Source organism: Colobus angolensis, unplaced genomic scaffold (genome assembly GCF_000951035.1).
Source record: "Colobus angolensis palliatus isolate OR3802 unplaced genomic scaffold, Cang.pa_1.0 Scaffold217, whole genome shotgun sequence".
NCBI classification, from domain to species: Eukaryota; Metazoa; Chordata; class Mammalia; order Primates; family Cercopithecidae; genus Colobus; species Colobus angolensis.
Window position 1 is genome coordinate 288887 of NW_012115344.1, and position 20529 is coordinate 309415.

Below are 20529 nucleotides of genomic sequence, written 5' to 3' on the forward strand. Positions count from 1 at the left end.
TTTCAGCTTCATAATCTTGTGGGACCACCTTCGTACATGGGTCCATCATTGACCAAAATGTTCTTGTACAGCACATGACTGTATTTATTGTGCTTCCTCATTTCAACTGTGAGCTCCTTGAAAGTAGTAATTATATCTTGTTCATCTTTATTTTTTACATCATCTACAACAATTCATGGTACATGGTAAATAACTATGTTTTAAATAAAATTGTATTAAAAATCAATTATTTATTGAACAGATTTTAAGTTTTAAAAAGACAAACTACTTGATTCATTCTAGTTCATTTTCTAATTTCTCTGTCAAATGTTTTATATGTTAAGGTTAAAAAGTGGTAGCATTTGTAATTTTTCTTTAAGAGTTTTAAAATAAATATTGTTGTTAAATCATAAAAAGTTCCATAGTAAAGGGATGTGACAAAATTTTTGATATGACTTATGCAACTTAAATATTTAGGCCTGTTTTTCAATTGAAGACCATTTCTCTGGACAGAATTGTTCTAACAGGATTAAGAACTAGAATTTTAAATCTTAGAGTTTCTGTTATTTTCAGATTTTAATTCAGAAAACAATGTTTTCTAGCAGTGAATGTATTATAGCTTATGCCATTGCTTCTCAAAAAATTTCTCTGGAGTAGCTCTAATGTTAGTACCAAATAGATACAAAATATTAGTAAAAATGCCTCATTACAATGCTTGAAATTTTATGGAAGCCTCATGTGGAGTAGAATTTTGCTTTCTACTTCATATACTACCAGTATATCTGTAATGTTTTACTATATTTTCATATAAAATCATTATTTTAAGTTACTTATCAGGCCTATGAGATTTCCATTGCTATGTAACAAACAACTCCAGATTTAGTGGTATAAAATGCAACAATCACTGTACTGTTCTCTGTCATAATTTATAGGCTTGCCTTAGCCTTGGTCGGCATCTATGTAGTTGCAGACAGTCAAACTATTTAAAGGTTGTTCCCCCGTGTATCTGGTGCATGGGCTGGAAAGACTCAAACAACTGAGGCTCCTCGTGCAACTATCGTTTATTTCCCTGTGGCCTCTCAGCATGGCAGCTTCATGTCAGACTTCTTATGTAGTAGCTCGAGGCTCCGAAGCACATGTACTGATAGTGTGCCAGAGAAAATCTGAATCCTCTTTTAAGACATAGCTGTAGAGATCACATAGCGTTACTTTCACTCCCCTCTATTAGTTGAGGCAGTCGCAGAGTCCTACCCGGGTTCAAGGAGAGGTATGTAGACCCTACTTTTTGAGACAGACAGGTTCTGGAAGAACATGTCAGACAAAAATATAGTTGAGACTATTTTTGGAAAATAAGCTTTTCTAGCTGTCTTGGTTAATAAGTAGCACATGGTTTTATTGACAGTATCATTTTCAGAAAGCTGGGCTAAATTCAAAAGAGCTGACATCGCATATCTTATACATCATCCAGGCAATTTTTCTTCCCTGTATACTGTTGACATAATATTTTGAAAATCCAAACTTAAATTTTCAAATCTTTTCATACAATTGTTGCTCAAGAAAGACTTCATAATGAGCTTTCAGTTACCTCTGGAGATACCACAGTTTGAAAGACATGGCTATATACAACTTGAATAAACTACTATCTTGTTTGCCAAAAGAGTGGCAATTAATATCTTGTTCACTCAAAAGAATGACTATAATATAGCATTTCCCTTTGGTATTATGCAGGCAGAAACTAGAGCTGAAGACAACCGAGGCAGGCCCAAGACTGATGTCTGGAAAGCAGGCTGCAACCATAATCAAAGCAGTTGATTCAAAGTACACGGCCATTCCCATTGTGGGGCAGGTCTTCCAGAGCCAGTGTAAAGGATGTCCTTCTGTAAGTGCAGACAAATGTGGGAATAATCATGACATCAGACTCTGTTTTCCTTTTGTCTCCAGTGAAAACATCAGCTCATTTAATGAAGAAAGTTTCTGAAGAACTACCAGCTACCACAGAGTTGTGATGACAGCAGTCACAATATGCACCTGACATGGTGCATGACACACCAATAATTAACAACTAGTTACCATTCATTCCTCTCAAAAAGTGTTATAACTCAAGGGCAGCTTTTAATAAGTCATCTAGAATTCAGGGAGGATAGAGGGCTTAATGAAGTAGGGGGAAGCATATGGTATCAAGAATGTGGACAAAGGCTGAACCCTGAAATTTGTGTCACATAATAGTGATTTGTCCACAGGTGACATATTTTACTGGCCTCAGTGTTCTGAGTATTGCTGCAAGGACTGGAAAAGGATACCAGGATCTTTGCCTAAATTAGGAAACATTTATTTACCCCAGTTTCCCCTAAAATTACTCTCAGAAATGTGATATCTCATCCCCAGGGCAAAGTGTAGATTATCTTGTAACATTTTTAATCCAACAAAGAAAATTTTCTTTTTATTGCATGAATCAATTATGATATACAGTCAGAGAAATGACTTACCATCCAGCATTTCCTTATCTGTAATCTTTTATCAGAAGAACAAACCATTGGCTTCATGCTCTGTGTGTAACTACAGGGAGATGCTCTTTCCTTCAATACTACTGGTGTTTGTTCAGAAAAGTGAAATCATCAAGATGTAATACCATAATTTGCTTAAAGTACAAGACAGTAATTGCTTATTAGTTTCTGAAATTGAGTTAGAGGAAAAACAAAACATTTTAAAACACAAAATCATCATCTTCAAACGTTGTTTCTTCTTTTACTTGTTTTTTTTTTCCATATGTCATTTAATGTTCTAATGTAATTTTCTAATGTATGAGATGGAAATTAGGAAGGTGGCTAATAAAACTAATCTTTTCTTATGCTCTGCACTATTAATTTTTGTCCCATAGATATTAAACATTATGAGCCATCTAAGATTTTTGATAATTATTTCCTAATTATTAGAGAAAATGATTTATTTATGTCATTGAGGAATTTGCTTTTCCAAATTTGAAATTTCAAATTCCAAATTTGCTTTTGTAAATTCTGTTGCAGCTCTTTAAAGAAAAACAAAAACACCTGAATTCATATTGATATGTTCTCTGCCTTCAGAAATGACCCAGTAAATCTTTAGCTAAGTGCAGCTGGAATTTCACTTGGAATATCTTCTTAAGATTAGATAGCTAAAAGGGACTTGAAAAAGAGAAAAAAAAAGGATCCGTGGCTTATTAGAAGTAATGAATAATTTAAAAACTGGCAGCAAGTTATTACTATAGAGTTAGAGAGTCAGAAGTCACTGATAGGATTTCATAAAACTGGGGGGAAAGTAGTAAAGTATGAAAAATAAGTTATTTATTTAGTTTCAAAGCCAAGAGATGCCATTAATTAGAACTATTTATTAGGTTGTTGCAAAAGTAATTGTGGTTTTTGCCTTTACTTTTGCAACAACCTAATACTAGTTTTAAAACCACAATAGAGTAACTTAGTGTGTGTGAGAATTACCTTTGTCTAAATGCTACTCTAAAAAACATAGATATAAGAAATGAATAATTCAGACCTTAGCAATAGCAAAACATTGAATTTCATACAAATAATACAATAAAGAGATAGAACGGGGAGCTCACCAAAAAACTGATTTTCAGTGACGTGCACGTAAATTAGAAACCTGATACAATTCTTCAGCAGTTCTATTATTTTATCACTGAAATATTTTGCTGTTAATTAAAATTCTGCACAATTTAAATTACACTATGGTAGTCAAAGCCTGGTCTCAGATGCAATTCCCTTGGTGTAGCCATGAAATGACCTATATACCCAGAAACCAGTTAATTATTGTCCTAGGCTCTTCAAGCTAAATAGGAATAGACAAAAACAGTCCTCCTACAGAGGAATGGTACACAGAATGAATGGAAGTCCCAGGGGTGTGATATGGGCAGATAACTATCAGGTATATTGAGGTAAGGTACAAAAAACTGCTTTTGCTTCAGACACAAGGGACATTTTATTCCTGGGAGAACACTCTTTGTAAATGTGAATGTTCACAGTTGTGAGTGAGGTATGAGCCTGCAGCTATGTTTTGCAGATCTTGGAGCACTGGCAGTCCATCAGGAAATACCTGCAGCCTGACAGCCTCTCCAAGGCCGAGGCTGTCAGAAACTTCCTGGCTTTCGTTCAGCACCTCAGGACTGCGAAGAAAGAAGAGATCCTTCAAATCCTAAAGATGGAAAGCAAGGAAGTATTGTAAGTTCCCCAACCTTTGTGTGGGGTTGTCTGTCAGAAACATTTCTGGATTGTTGGTTTTTTTGAAGCAAGAAAGACCCCTTTTAAACCAACTGCCCCACCTCCAAAACAATTATTTTGTTGTACTACATTTTCATTGAACAGTAATTCCACAGTTCTGTAATTTAATGGTCACTTGACCAGAAATACAATAGCAGATTTTCAGCAGGGACTTGGAATAAATATGTTGTTGTGTTTATGAATTTAAATCGGGACTAGATTGGTACATACGATAAGTGAAGGCAGGGATTCGTCGTGACACCGTGGGGCATGTGCTGCCTCGCTGTTTTTGAAATTGTGTTCCTCGTGCTGTTGACAACTGAACAAATTTGAGTTGATTTAAAAAAAAACAACAAGAAAGGTTTGACTTGTTCAGTTGAAAATGTGATTTCACTAAAGAACCAGTTGAAACTATGTTTTATGTAGAAAACTGAGAACTGAGGCAAATGGTGAAAAGAATCTGGAGAAAATAAATCCATACATTATTTAATATTTGGTGAAAATATGATTCATTTTACATGTGTAATAAACAGAGTTGACTTAATTCTTTCCCCAAAACATTGTATCTGTTTCTAAATACAATGTATTTTTAGTCTATAATACAGAATTTGTTTATATATACAAATTGAGCTTATGGATACCAATTATCTTAATTGATGATATAGAACAAGTCTCAATTAATTTGACAGTGAAAAACAGTCATTAACATAATCAAAAGTGGAAATTAGCCAAGTTACACACACGCACACAGCAGTAGCAGTCACTGAGTTCAAAGGACTGAATTCCCCAACAGGAGGAAAATTGTAGCTTTTTTCTGAATAGTCTGTTCATGCTCACTTGCATTTATTTACTTGCCTTAAGGATATTAAAAAATTGATAAGAATTCCAAATGACTAATCAAAGTTGGTTATTCTCTTCAAAAATAAATATTTAAACCAGAAACTGAAAAATAATCAAAATCATAAATTCTTAGGCTCTGTTTCAATTACAGCATGTTAAAATATATTGGTAGAAGGACTTGTCTTAACATTACTTTTTGTATTTTTAAGATTCTTTAAAAATTTTACCACTCTCAAAGTACATAGGCATTGTCTTAACATTAAAGGCAGAAATTACTGAGAATAAAAGTGGAATCATTAGGTATTAATTGAGAATAGAGATTATACTAAACCTTCACATTATCTGTATCCTAAAAATCTTAAGGCAGCAATAATTTGGAGGACTGCATGATGTATTTTCTAAATCAGATTATTTATACAATATTGAACCATATAACATGCAATACACATGTAGTGTAGTGTAATAGAAAGGACACTAAGATGAACTAAAATCAGAAAATCTAGTTTAAATTCTAACCTCCAGTAACAGTATATCCTTTAAGGAAGTCTTTTTTTGTTTGTTTGTTTTTTGTTTTTTTTGAGACTCTGTTTTGCTCTTGTTGCCCACGCTATAGTGCAATGCTGCAATCTCAGCTCACCACAACCTTCACCTTCAGGGTTTAAGCAATTCTCCTGCCTCAGCCTCCCGAGTAGCTGGGATTACAGGCATGTGCCACTACACCCGGCTAATTTTGTATTTTTAGTGGAGATGGGGTTTTTCCATGTTGATCAAGCTGGTCTAGAACTCCTGACCTCAGGTGATCCACCCGCCTCGGCCTTCCAAAGTGCTGGGATTACATACGTGAGCCACTGCACCCGGCCAAGGAAGTCTTTTATATTTAGCTTCTCTGAGCCTCACTTTCAACATCTATAAAATAAGGATAATAATTCTTTATATTTATTGTAGGATAGTGAGAGGCAGGGTGGTGGAATGTAACATTTCCCAAAGAGCCTATATATTGTATCCTGTAATTTGCAGGAAGTTAACAGGTATGCAAAAAGGAAAAGATTCTGTGAGCAACTGAGTTTGCAAAACTGGATGAAACCATGTCAATTTCTCTCTGTTGCAGAATTTTATAGTATCTTTAATCAGATAATATTCTGGTAAGTTTTCAATATTTTCTAAAATACATGACCTTGAAAATCCCTTTTCTTAAAGCATTTTGTAGGACTAGTGTTAACATGAAAAACACTTTGAGAAACATCAATGTAATTAAGAAACCATGGACTCCAGAGTCAGAAAAACCTAGGTTTCAATTCCAGCAATCCCATTTACCAGCTTTGTGACCTTGAACAAATGACTAGGTATATCTGCGTCTGTTTCCTAGCATGTACAGGGGAATATTAATATTACACTGACAGGAATGTTCAGTGGATTAAATGAGGTGGTAGTATTAATAACAGCTAATATTTATCAGTCACTTACTATATGTCAAGCACTCTTCTGAATGTTTTACAGAGATAACATAATTTAATCCTCCCAACAATCCTGTGGTAAATACTACTTTAACTTCATTTTACAGATGAAGAACTTAAAGAGAGGTTGGACACATAAAATTTTTAGCACAGAGCTTGCACAATATAAACTCAATAAGTATTATGTCTTCTAGTTATCTAACCTTAATTCACTAGGTTTTTGTTAGGATCAAAATAGTACAAGTATATCATTTTTTAAAAGTATAAACTACTAAGCATGTGTCACATTGTCTGGTGCGTTTAAATAGATGTAGTATGTAATATTTACATACATGTGTTCATTAATATGACAACTACTTTTAGAAGTTTTACCGTCCCAGGCTCAAAAAAACAAAGATTTTTGATGACTAGAATATGTAACTAGAGTTTTTCTGTAGGAGTTCTATTCTGCTCACACATATTCATTGTGATTAAACATAGAGCTATACCATGTGTTTTTTTTAATTTTTAAAAAGAGCAAAACCTTCTTCCTTGGATATAAGGTTAAAGGATTTTCCATAAAATAATACTACTTTAGTTCAAGTAGGCACTTCTGAAATGTGTGTATTTGTAAAGCTAATTAAAGAAAGAGAATAAATTTGGGGACCCATAGCTTTTATGTATTACTATATAGGAAAGAATTTGAACTTAATTTTTAATTGTATTTATGTAATTTTTATTTGCAAATCTCCAAATTATACTTAGCTTAGGTTAATATAGTAAAATTAGTTTGTGTATTCAGAGTATACACTGTTTGAGTGAGAGAGAGGGGCGTTAAAGGAGAAAATTAAAATTAAATGGGGAGGGGTCTTTTTGAGAAAGTCTTAATCATTTCTTCATTGGTTCAAATTTTAAAAAATCACTTCTTGAGAAAACTCAAGCCAATAGAGACTCTGTGAATGTTAGAGATTTTTAAGCATTCATTCCCCTAAACATTGATATCCGTGATTATGCCTTTTTTTATAGACCTCAGCTGGTGGATGCTGTTACCTCTGCTCAGACCTCAGACTCATTAGAAGCCATTTTGGACTTTTTGGATTTCAAAAGTGACAGTAGCATTATCCTCCAGGAGAGGTTTCTCTATGCCTGTGGATTTGCTTCTCATCCTGATGAAGAACTCCTGAGAGCCCTCATTGTAAGTCAAATAGAAAATAAAGACCCTCAGCTCCTGTAAAACTTCTTAAGAATATTAACAGTAATTAAAAGTTCCTTAGATCAGAATGAAGGCTATCAACTAGAGACTTCTGAGTATTCATATTCAAATTGGGGTATTTCCTATCCACTAATTATTAACTGTATAATAAATTATTTCACTTAGTGCCTTATTCGCAATTTCACTAAATAGTATAAACTATATGGAAATTTAAAGATTGTGTTCACCTATCATGTTATATAGCACAGGACACAATTTCAGAGGGGAGAAGTCTGGGTTATGCTTCAGTAATCAATTTTACAAGATTTGTTTCGACTTAAAAAATTCTCGTGATACTTAATATACCTACATTGAAGAGATACAATTCTTCTGCTGTTAAAGATTTATATTGAAAATGAAAGCCAGACTTCTCTTGTGTCCAAGAATGTTTTCTTTTTAATTGCACTTGTTTACCTATGATCTAGTGGAATAGTTCATAATCTTTATGGAAAATGTACCCATTGAGAATCTGATAAAAATGATGAAGCCCCTTTTTACTCATACATAAAATTTTATAACCCCTCCCCCACTTTTATTTTTTATTCATTGACCCAATGAATCCAATCCATAAACCTCCAGGGTTAAGAATTCCCTATAACGCAGGTTAAAAATCCCTGAAAAGGGGATTAACTCTTCAATTCGAAGCTACATAGCAAATGTGTAAGTGTCTCAAAAGCAAAATTCTGAGTTTGCAATCTAGAAACGTAAAAATACTTTCCCAAGGATGTATTGGTTACTTTATTTTTTAACTAAAAGTGTTCCATGGAAATATTTAAATGTCTTGGTAACCTATTTTATCCCTGTTTGGTTAATAGAGTAAGTTCAAAGGTTCTATTGGGAGCAGTGACATCAGAGAAACTGTTATGATCATCATTGGGACACTTGTCAGAAAGTTGTGTCAGAATGAAGGCTGCAAACTCAAAGTAAGTGCAAATCCAATCTCATGTATTACATCATTCTACACCATCGTCCTATTTGATACTGACCATGCTGCCTACTATTGGCACTACTAATTCTCTTTACTCTATTCTACTTACCTTATTTGCATAGCAATTTTTGCCATCTAACATACATTACAATTCATTCACTTACTATGTTTATTGTATATTTCCATTTCATTAGAATGTAAGTTCCATGAAGAAATGGAACTCGGTTTTTTTCAACACCAGTTGCTCACCAGTTCCTGGTACATGGATAATATTTAATAAAGACTTGGTAAAAAGTGAAAGTACGATAACCTCCCTACCCATATACTTTATTGAGTACCCACTATGTATTCAGTTTTAAATGGTGTGTATGATATACTTCTTGTTTTCAGAGAAATATTAGACTCTAAGGCTATCTCCTAGAGCAGAACTTTGTCTATAGTGTGATTTGCAGTTTTAAGTTTTGATAGTAGGAATTTAGTTACTTCTAATCACAGAGAACTTTATATTTTATTTTCTTTTTTTCTTTTAATTTATTTTAATTTATTTTATTTTATTTTTTATTATTATACTTTAAGTTCTAGGGTACATGTGCATAACGTGCAGGTTTGTTACATATGTATACTTGTGCCATGTTGGTGTGCTGCACCCATCAACTCGTCAGCACCCATCAGTTCGTCATTATTTTCAATTTCATTTGCCTAAAACTTTTCTACTTGCCTGAATGGACTATCAATTTTCACATCTTTCTTACTAAAAAGCAAAAGGCAAAAACACTTTTTAAGTATAACTAAATATGGAAAACCAAAATAGATTAATGTCTAACACACCCCGTCTTTCTATAGTGCAAATAAAGATGCTAAATATATAAAAACATAAGTCTTTTTTCTGTCCACATTATACAGACAGTGTTCCATCAGCATTTTTTCTACCTCAGACAGCACTATGTATCATTTTGCTTACTAAGTGCTTGCTATTAAAAATAGTAGGGAAAATGTTCTTGAAACCAAATAGTCCCAAAAGAGGCAAGCTAAAACTAGAATATACATTAAGTATGAAAAAGATCACTGAAAACCAGTAGTACTGAAAAGGCTTGAGTATTAACTTATTAAGTTAATAAGTTAATATTAAGTTAATAAGGCAGAAATTAAATTTATTATTTTTATATTAGGGAAGCATGACTTCTTATATTTTTCAATTTCTGTAATTATTTGAGTAGCCGATTTACTTCAGCTATTTGTATATTAAATATCTTGGCTAAAGATAAAACCTACATATCAAAAGATCTATTCAGCAGTATGTAATGAGCATCTACTCTGTGCTAGGCATGATGCTAATCCTCAAATATAAACATACGTAAAATATTCTACCATCCTCAAAGAACTCCTAGTCTGTTTATCAAATATAAACAAATACTATTGAAATATAAACTACTCAGACAATGCAGAAGATGCAGCAATGTTTTCTGTTTGAGTGTGCTAGAGAAGTTTCCACCAAAATAACAATTATTAAACTTAGTCTAGAAGAGGTTTTTAAGTGAAGAGGTCAAAGTATGGAATGAAAGATGTTCTAGGAGACATACAACAATGTATGAAAAGGCCCAAAGTCAAAATGGGCCTGGTATGCTTGGGAACAGTGAGAAATTCTGTGGGGTTGGAACATAAAATATGTATGTTTCTGGGGGCAGATAAGTGAGAGTGGAGACACAGGAAAGATGAGAATAGAGACGGAAGGTGAGCTGGATCTTCATTAATAACAAACTAAGGAGTCTGGCCTTCATTCTACAGAAAGAAGAGACCAGTGAAGTCTTTAGGCAGATGAATGACATACTCAGATTTTTTATTAAGAAAGAAGCAAGATGTTGTGTGGGCTGATTGTTTACTGGATTAGAGTTACTGAGATCTGACTGGAAGCATTTGCAATAACCTAGGCAAGAATTAGTAAAGGTCTGAATTAATGTAGGGGCAGGGGGCTGAGAGGAGATAGATTCAAGGACCATTTTATTTAGTGACTGATAAGATGTGGGAAATGAGAAAGATGTAAGAATCCAGGTGACTGTAAACCTTTCAGTTGAGGATACCAGGTGTATGGTGATGCCAACCACTTAAGTAAGGTTTATACAGCCTAGTTTGGGAGTGGGAGGAGAGAAGAGCTATTAGTTTGTTTTGGCCATGTTAAGTTCGAAATCCTTTGGGTCACCAGGTTCAGTTGTCCAACAGACAGGTGTCCATATTCACCTGTGGCTCAGGAGAGAAGTTAGGGTCAGAAATAGAGAGAGGCTGAAACCTTGAAAGAGAGTGGGGTTACCTAGGAAAGTCATGTAGCATAAGGAAACAGAGCAAACGATCAAATTTAAAGTTCTGATAATGGACAGCTTGGTTCTCATCACATCTTTAAAATTACCTTGAAGGTAGCTGCAGACCATCTACTATCATTGGCATTCAGTTTTGTTCATGTTTTTGAGCAAACTTTTTTTTTTCATCTTTGAGGATGATGAGATCTGGCCGTAGTGAATTTAGTACCGAACAACTGTAATAAAGGTTCAATTTTTCTTTTGAATTTTCTGCTGTGGAACACTCATTTATCTTTTGCCCAAATCAAAGATATATGAAAGGAAGGAAAGAAAATGATGTCTTGTATTAAATAAGCACAAATTTAAGGTAGCTACTGGGCACACTATATGCATACTGTATAAAAGGTATCTGCCATCCTATGTAGTTCTATAGCCTTTCAGAACTTACTAGCATAAAAGCTACTGTCCTGTAACAGTCTGAATGGTGGATAGACAAGTGCACAACCAGTACTATGCCACATGTTTCTTTTTTATGTTTGTCTTTTGCTTATGTTTTGACCTCCCTGCATCCTAATTGCTTATTTTCACTGAATTTGTACTTGAAAAAATTTAAACCTACAGAAAAGTTGTAAGAATAGTACAATTCCATGAACGCCCGGATATCTTTCATCTAGATTCATCAGTTGTTAACATATTCTCATCTTTGCTTTATCTCTTTCTGTTTTATTTTAGTTGTATAATTTGACAGTGATTTGCAGACATCTGACATTTACCTCTAAATACTTTTACTTCTCATTACTTGAGTGCCATTGCAACTAGTATCTTACAATGAAAAAAAAAATACATGTATTTAACAAATTGTGAATTCCCACTGCTATCTCTAATTCTAATTCTAATTCAACACTATAGGGTTCTTTTTTCCCTCATTTCATCATTATATTTTCCTTCTCCCACTGTGACAAATGTGGTTTTCGAGAACATCAATATATTGATTCATCTGCTCAATTCTAAAACTTACACAATATTTTTTTGGAATTGCTACACCAGTATTGCTACAGAAATAAACTAAGTAAAGTTCAAAACTTTATTATAGTTCTTTTTGTCCTTAGACTATATTCCATTGCATGTACACAAAGTTTTATGCTCCAAAGTTACTTGGATTAATTCTTTTTTATTCTCTTCTGTTTAGTCATATTAACAAGTTGATAGACATTTAGTTTCATTTGTTTCTGGTTAAATTGAATTTTGATAATTGTTCATCCTGTTGATTTAATTTTATTTCTTGAACATGTGAAATAGTAATGTGGTTCAAAAGGCAAAACTGTGTTTTAAAAGTATTATCAAAGAGGTCTCATTCGCTTCTTGATGCTTTTTCCCCAATCTCACCTACTTCCTCTAGGTAAACAAAATCACTGATTAAAAAAAAAAATTTCTTTCTATGTTTCCTTTTGCAACAGTAAACAGATGTTCACACATTTACATACGTTGTTGCACAAAATATATCATTCTATGTATACTCTTTTTGTATCTTACATTTTTCACTTAACAATATATCATGAAAATATTCCCTACATAGAGATCTTTTTCATTCCTTTTGACAACTGCCTAGTACTCCATTGTGTCTATGGACTATGTTTTATTTAACATCTCCTATGAATGGTCATGTAAGTGGCTTCCACTATTTTGCTATTACAAATAATACTGAAGTGACTAATCTCAGGCACAGATTTTTGCTATTGTTGAGATGTAGCTTCAGGGATAGAGTTGCTTGCCAAAAACCAGTTCTGTTTGTTTTTGTCACATTATCTTTCATAGGAATTGTACCGTTTTAGGCTTTCATCAGCAATTTATGAAAAGGCCTACTTCACCATAGTCTCACCTACAAAATATGGTAGCAAACTTTTGAATTTTTCACCAATTTGGTAGTTGAGAAATGTCACTTCTCTGATTAAGTGTGATGTTTAGCATCTTCCCTTCTATTGGGAGCCTTTTGTTAATACTTCTCCACTCTTCCCCATATCATTCATTCTCCCCAACCCCGTGTGTGTGTGTGTGTGTGTGCGCTTGTAGCCTAATTTCAGAGGTTATGAATCCTGTGGATGAATTAGATCTTAAAACCCTTTATTTTTAAAAAAATTTTTTCAGCCTAGGCTCTGTCATCCAAAGAATCTTTATTTTAAACATGAAACTGAAGTCTCTAAAACATATGTAGTGGCAAATATAAGACCAGAACCCAGATGTCCCTATTTCTAATTTGCTTTCCCATTAAACTATTAACTTACACTCAATCCCCCCTTTTCTCAGACTAGGACCAAAGGACTTGTCTCATTATAGAATGTATTTGAAAAGTACCTAGTAAAGTACCTACCACATAGGAGGTACTTAAGAAATATTTTTTAAACTATATTGCAGCACTAATTAAATTTGGAATTAAGTTAAAACAAGCACTTTTAAAACATTTAGAGCCAGACCTTATGGTTGAGCTCTAAGAGGTCTCACCCGAGTTTTTACTTAAGGAAAGGTGCATGGTGACACTAAGGCTCCATCTAATTGCTGCTTTAGCAATTGATAATATTCCCTGCTTCTTAAGAATGTATATGTATTTTTTTTAAGAAAAAAAAAAGCACAACACCTTTATCAGGCTTTACTTGTTTGCTTTTATTCCACTGTGTGCCTCAGTCAAGCAACCAATGCAAAACTTTGTAAAACTGTAGGTTGCTTTCTTCGACCCAAGAATAAAGCCAGTCTTACCAAGTCTTCTTCAATGTATGGTCATGCATATATCTAAGGTATATGATTTTTCAGGCAGTAGTGGAAGCTAAGAAGTTAATCCTGGGAGGACTTGAAAAAGCAGAGAAAAAAGAGGACACCAGGATGTATCTGCTGGCTTTGAAGAATGCCCTGCTTCCAGAAGGCATCCCAAGTCTTCTGAAGTATGCAGAAGCAGGAGAAGGGCCCATCAGCCACCTGGCTACCACTACTCTCCAGAGATATGATCTCCCTTTCATAACTGATGAGGTAAAATCTCTGAGAATATTTGTGACATTAACAGAAGAAAAAAAAAGCATGTCTGAACATGAGTCAAATGCAAATTCCTCTCAAGTCACTCTATATTTTCTCCAAATAGTCTTCTCTCCTGCTTAAAAATAACTCTAAACTTGCATTTGGGGCTACTCTAAATATCCTCACAGGGTAACATCCTATATCCTGAAGCATAAATGTTGAAGCATATTCTCTTATTTTAAGAAACAAATTCCTTTTTGAAATATATTTACTTTTATAAGTTTTAAGATGCTGTTACATTTTTCAATACTGAAATATCCTGGTTTAAATATAACTTTGTTTGTTACTACAACTACATGTTTCAGGAAGCCAACTAAATTAAACCTTTGTTAGGCAGAGAATGTCTACAAATCTCAAGATAAACCATCTGCCGAGAATGGTGTTTCTAGTTTGTAGCTAAGCACCTGCCCACCAGTTTTGTGTTGAAGTTGGTGGCTGCAAATCATGACGGTTAGGGGCACACGCTTTTGAGAAAGACAGACCTACACATAAACTCTGGCTCTGTCCTTCCCTGGTTGTTTGTTCTTGGGTGATTTATTTAACGTCTGTATATCTGAGGGCAAAGCCAGGATTTGAGGGAGTTAGTAAAAGGTAAGGCGAAATGGAATTAAATAAATATAGATGCTTAGTATAGATCCTTACATATTGCATATCATTAGGCAGTTCTAATAATCTATGAAGTTACTTGTTGCAATGGAATGCAATTATTTTGGCATTCTTAATGGCTTCAGCCTAGAAGTGATCCATCCTCATAGATTCTGTCAATGGCCCATTAGCCAGAACTAGTCACGTGGCCCCCACCAAATCACAAAGGAATCTGAGAAATGTAGTAACACATATATATTTTTATGAACACTCACTATTCCTGCTGAAATGTCCATTTAAAAAATATCTAGATGTACACTAAGTTTGAACATCTCATGAACAGGTGAAGAAGACCTTGAACAGAATATACCACCAAAACCGTAAAGTTCATGAAAAGACTGTGCGCACTACTGCAGCTGCTATCATTTTAAATAACAATCCATCCTACATGGAAGTCAAGAACATCCTGCTGTCTATTGGGGAGCTTCCCCAAGAAATGAATAAATACATGCTCGCCATTGTTCAAGACATCCTACGTTTTGAAATGCCTGCAAGGTATAATATATTGCACATGTCTCTCTGTGTAGTCAAGCTTATTTGTGTGTTCATGTGGTACCCATGTAGCTAGTAATAATGATGTGGCCATTATGCAGGGTTGCATTGCATAAAACCAAAGAGTGCCAGATTTCCCATAATAGGGCTATTTAGCGGACCAGGTGAAACAACTTCAGTTTGGCACTATGAGTCCATGAGTGGGAACTCGGTATAATTTTTACTAGGGATGTCTTGTTCAGTCTGGCAAGTGTATATTGCCAAATATTTTAAAAGCTAACTGCATTTTCAACAGGATTTTTAAAATACGTACAACAAAACAACGTAAATTCTTACCAAATGGTTTTTTATTGTAACATTTTGAGTGTTAGGAATTTTTGAAACCTCATTTATCACAGATCAAATAAATTTCCCATTTAAGTTTAAAATCTTAGACACTGCCTACATTTTAAGATGATTCAAAATTTAAAGAGTGCATTCAGTAGAGTTCATCACTCTATAACTCTTGCTGAATTAATTTCCTTCCAGTTCCCAAGTCTCTCCTCCCAAATGCAAAATGGCTCCGCCAAGGTGCCTCCTCCCTGGAATTAGAGGGTCAGAGAAGGAAGTTTCATTTTTTCTGAGTTACATGCAGAACACTACCCCCAGGAAAGATCAGATTTAAGCATTCACCACAGAGATTGGAAAGGTGGAAAATAAAGAGAAAGAAAATGAAAAAAGACGGCATTAAGAGGTTGAAAGAAAGAGAAACAAGGACTAAGACTGAAGGAAGACATAAGAAACGGATGTGAGTAGAGCAGAGATAAAAGCAGGACATTCAGGAAAGAGGAAGGGGGCAGGTGAGCAAGTGAGAAAAGAAGCCAAGCCTCTCTGCAGCCATATATTTCTAGTTGAATGCATTTAGCTTCTCCCTCTATTTCTTTGTTTGCTTTTATGCGACCCTGTGGAGGAGATCCTGGGTGTACTTGCTGCCTTTGTCTTGTGGCCCTAGCATTTCAGGGACCTGGAAAGAGGAGACAGTGGGGTAGAGAACAGACTAGAAATTGTGAGGAAAGTATCACCAACAATATGGGTCAGAGTCTCTGAACCAAAAACATTAGAGTGGGGAGGAACACTAAAGGCTCCCTTGCTTGGCATCTCTCCACTGTAGGGCTGTAGTCTCCCAGCAGGTGGTATTCAGACTTTGCTTCCCTCTCCCAGTGACAGGAAGCTCACCATCTTTGAGGGAACTTGTGCCAGTGTTGTTCAGAGACTCTCAACGTTATGTCTTTGTATAACGTGAAATCTTCCTATTGGCTCTGGTTTTATCCCAGGAGCAAAGCAAAATACATCTAGTCATTCATCCACAAGAAGACTCTTTGAATATCTGAGAACAGCTGTCAGGACCCTCCTTATCTTTGCTTCTCTAGGCTAAAATCTTATAACCTAGTGATATTGGAGGGGAAACCTCTCAGGATCCCATTGCTTCCCCTCAATTATTTCCTACCTCAGACCTAGGACCAGATTTCTATAGTTGATTATTTTGATGTTTTGCTGTATTGTCGTAATGTTGCTATTACTGATATGATTAGTGTTATGTAATCAGAGATGAACATCTTAACACTAATTACTTAGACAAGATGGAGGCATGGGGTAAGGATTAAGACTTGCTCCAGAGGAGACAATGGTTTCTATATGGGTTTTACTGAGCTGTTTCTGTAATTGGAAACTTCACAGATATAGAAGAAATACTGGAAATGTACTGTTATATGTCATTAGTGAGAGAGACTATTAGAGAATGAAGAAAAACATTTAAAGAAATATTGTGCAACCTCTCCAGTTTGGCACAATTTTCCTTTAAGTGTATGCACTATTTAACAATAAAGCCATGACGAATTTTGCCATGCCTGAAATGTGTCTACTAGTCAACTTAAGCCACCTCAAAGCTGGACACCCTTGCCTTGCTGTCATTTTGATACCAAACTAAATTTCAAATATCTGAGTAATGAAGGGGCTAGCCCTAATCCTGATGCTACCACGCCAGCTGGCACTGCCCTGGCTCTTGGAAAGGCATGAGGAAAATTTGGCTTCCTCCTTTTTCCACTGAGGATTTCTTTTTTCCAAATTTGACTTGGGAAACAGTCATTACAATGAATGTGCAGCTTTTTTTCCCCCTCATGTGTTGCAGCAAAATTGTCCGTCGAGTTCTGAAGGAAATGGTTGCTCATAATTATGACCGTTTCTCCAGGAGTGGATCTTCTTCTGCCTACACTGGCTACATAGAACGTATGTACACCAAAAAGAAGTTCTCCTTCTGTACCCCACAACTTAGCATTGCTGGAACTGCTATTAAATTACAGTTATTGTGTGTCATCAGGTAGTCCCCATTCGGCGTCTACTTACAGCCTAGACATTCTTTACTCGGGTTCTGGCATTCTAAGGAGAAGTAACCTGAATGTCTTTCAGTACATTGGGAAGGCTGGTCTTCATGGTAGCCAGGTAACTCACTTCTCATGGATTTTGCTTAATCAACTATGCAAGAAATCAGGCTAAGGTAAAATAAAACATATATACTGTAGTTAATGCTATAGAATGTATAAGTTAATGTTGGCTTCTGTCATATTTTGCCCAAGATTCCCTTATCTGTAAGAGGCTGTATGGTTTATAGTCACTCAGAGAAAGTTTCAAATATGAACTTGAAACCTAAGTAATTTGATCAATTGAACTTGCCAAATGTCTATTTGTCTTTTGAAAGGTGCACATATTCACAAAACTGAAATTGTACCAATATTTCTCACACAAACATTTAAATATAATATTTTATTTTTATTCACAGATATGTTTCTTAGCCCACTCTCACCCCCAAGTATTTAATTCTAGAATATATTTTCCTTTTCTGGGTGTTTCTATGAAGAGATTGATTCCCCATAATAAAACCTTTCATAATAGAATAGTTCTTCTATTTCATAATAGAAGAATGCTCTAAAGGGTCAATCTATATTTCTCCAACACTGCTAGGAGAGAAAAGAATAAAATGTAGGCATTCAACAGTTGGCTGACTTCCATCCCTTTAGTGTTAACCAAATTGAGGTGATGGTCTGTAAAGACTTCCTAATAATGACATGTACTTTCTTTTTAGTTTTTATGTACATCAAATTATAACCTCATAAATACAGCCATTTAAGTTTTCTAAATGATCCAATGCTATAAAAACTTGAGTTTTTATCAATCTTATATTACTATACCTTTTGGTAGTACTATAGTCAGAATACTATGCCCTTCTGTCCTGAGGAATCACCATCTGTTTTCTGACATGTACTTTGAAATGCAAAACACCCAGGAGTTAAAGGGCTGGATATGGAGGACAGAAAATATGTAGGATTCCTATTTTTGGTGGAAATAAGGGTGTTAGTCCCCTCATGGTGTTTATCAACTTTTTTTTTTTTTTTTTTGGCTTGGGAGAAAAGTTTGACATGGAATGGGGTGAGTCATGGTTTAGAGAATACCATGTCCTCACATAGCAGCAGCCTTAGAATGACTCTGCTAACACCTTTCCATCTCATTTTAGATGCTCTGGAAGATAGCTGATGCGTTGTATATGACAGTCCTGGAAAGACTAAGGGTTTCTAGGATGACATCATAAAATAGAAAGCTCATGGTCTTCGTAGTCAGACAGAAGGGGTATGGGTCCTGCCTCTGACATATATTAGCTGAGTAAACTTGAGATTTTTTTTTTTTGCCTCATCTACAAAATGGGTAATATCATATGTACCTCAAAGAGTGGTTGTGAAGATTAAATAAAAAACTAACCCACCTTGTATTCAGGCATAGAGGTTTTTGTCTGTTTTATTTTCTGTTTTTCGCTGTTGCAAATATTTAAGTTTTTGGCCCCTTGAGAAGTTCTAGCTGCAGCTCAGAAGCTTCACTATTATTTATAGAGCAGGGAGGGAGCTTACATCATGAACATTATATTGATTTTCTCCAGGTGGTTATTGAAGCCCAAGGACTGGAAGCCTTAATCGCAGCCACCCCTGACGAGGGGGAGGAGAACCTTGACTCCTATGCTGGCATGTCAGCCATCCTCTTTGATGTTCAGCTCAGACCTGTCACCTTTTTCAATGGATACAGTGATTTGATGTCCAAAATGCTGTCAGCATCTGGCGACCCTATCAGTGTGGTGAAAGGACTTATTCTGCTAATAGATCATTCTCAGGTAATTCATTCAGTCTGTGAGTATTGTTTTAATACATTAATGGATAATAGCCTACATTTGAATTTTGCCTCCGTTACCTTCTTGCTATGTGCTCTTGGGCAGTTACTTAATAGCCTTAAGCCACAGTTTCATACTAGTAAAGTGAGGTACCTGGAGCAGGTGGTCTGAAGATTTTATCAGCTTTGTTGTTTGCCAGATAATTTGAGGATTCTGATTTGTTAGATTCTGGTTAAGAAATCATAGATTTTAAGGGTTGGGAGACATCTTAGATATTAGATTGTATTAAAACTCCTCCAAAACCTCATTATTTGGGATTAAACAGTGTTAATTTTCTATCTTTCTTGTCCCTCATATCAGCTCAGGATAGCTGTATAGAACAAAAACAAAAAGCAATTTAAAGTGGCTTAACTAAATAGTTTGACTTTTATAGTGTAACAAACATTTGGAAGTAGGTGGTCCAGGGTTAATATGGAAAACTTAAGGTATCATCCGAATTCAAGCTGCCTTCCTTCAGCTCAGCCATTCTTACTTGTGACTTTTGACCTCGTGCTTGTCACCTTGTGATTATCAGATGACTATTCCACTTCCAGAACCACTTCCTCATTCCAAGACAGAAGAAGGGAAGGATAAGAGGTCACAGAGTCTGACTCTTTTTCAAGAATTGTTTGAAATCCCTGTCTAGGTTTTGGACCAAAATGGTGTTACATGGCAACCTCTAGCTGAGAGGGAAGCTTGTGAACATAGTTTTTCAATGGGTGTCTGAACAAAATTGTTTCTGTCAATACAAATGTAGAAAGGACAAACAGCAGTGCCTCTTGTATCCCTTAATCCTCAAGTCACACATAAAAAAAAAACAGTTCTCAAATTATATCAGAATTTTACATTGCACAATTCCAGTTTTAATGAAAGAATCGTCTAAAGGCAGCACAAGTACTGAAAAAGTAGTCTACGTTTTAAGACACAGAGGACAGCTCAACACCTCCTGTATGTGCTTAGCCATCCATAAACAATGCCTGAGAATTTGAATTGGGGTGTAAAACCACGAGGAGTAATCTAGACCTGGGTCAGCAAACTTGTTCTGTAAAGGGTAGAAGGTCAATATTTTAGGCTTTGCAGTCCACATGGTCTCTGTTGCAGTCACTCAGTTCTGTTACTGTAGAGTGAAGA

The 20529-nt window shown here is 35.2% G+C and overlaps 1 protein-coding gene across 3 annotated transcripts in view; it reads left to right on the forward strand.

Moving 5' to 3' along the window:
• MTTP (microsomal triglyceride transfer protein) overlaps nt 1–20529 on the forward strand; it is a 57543-nt gene that overhangs the window by 28030 nt on the left and 8984 nt on the right. For all 3 annotated transcript variants that reach the window (XM_011943189.1, XM_011943191.1, XM_011943190.1), the window contains 9 exons: nt 1708–1858; nt 4030–4187; nt 7526–7694; nt 8567–8674; nt 13776–13988; nt 14962–15173; nt 17338–17435; nt 17527–17648; nt 19135–19362. In XM_011943189.1, the coding sequence (XP_011798579.1) occupies nt 1708–1858; nt 4030–4187; nt 7526–7694; nt 8567–8674; nt 13776–13988; nt 14962–15173; nt 17338–17435; nt 17527–17648; nt 19135–19362 (1459 nt within the window). The remainder of the gene's footprint in view (nt 1–1707; nt 1859–4029; nt 4188–7525; nt 7695–8566; nt 8675–13775; nt 13989–14961; nt 15174–17337; nt 17436–17526; nt 17649–19134; nt 19363–20529) is intronic.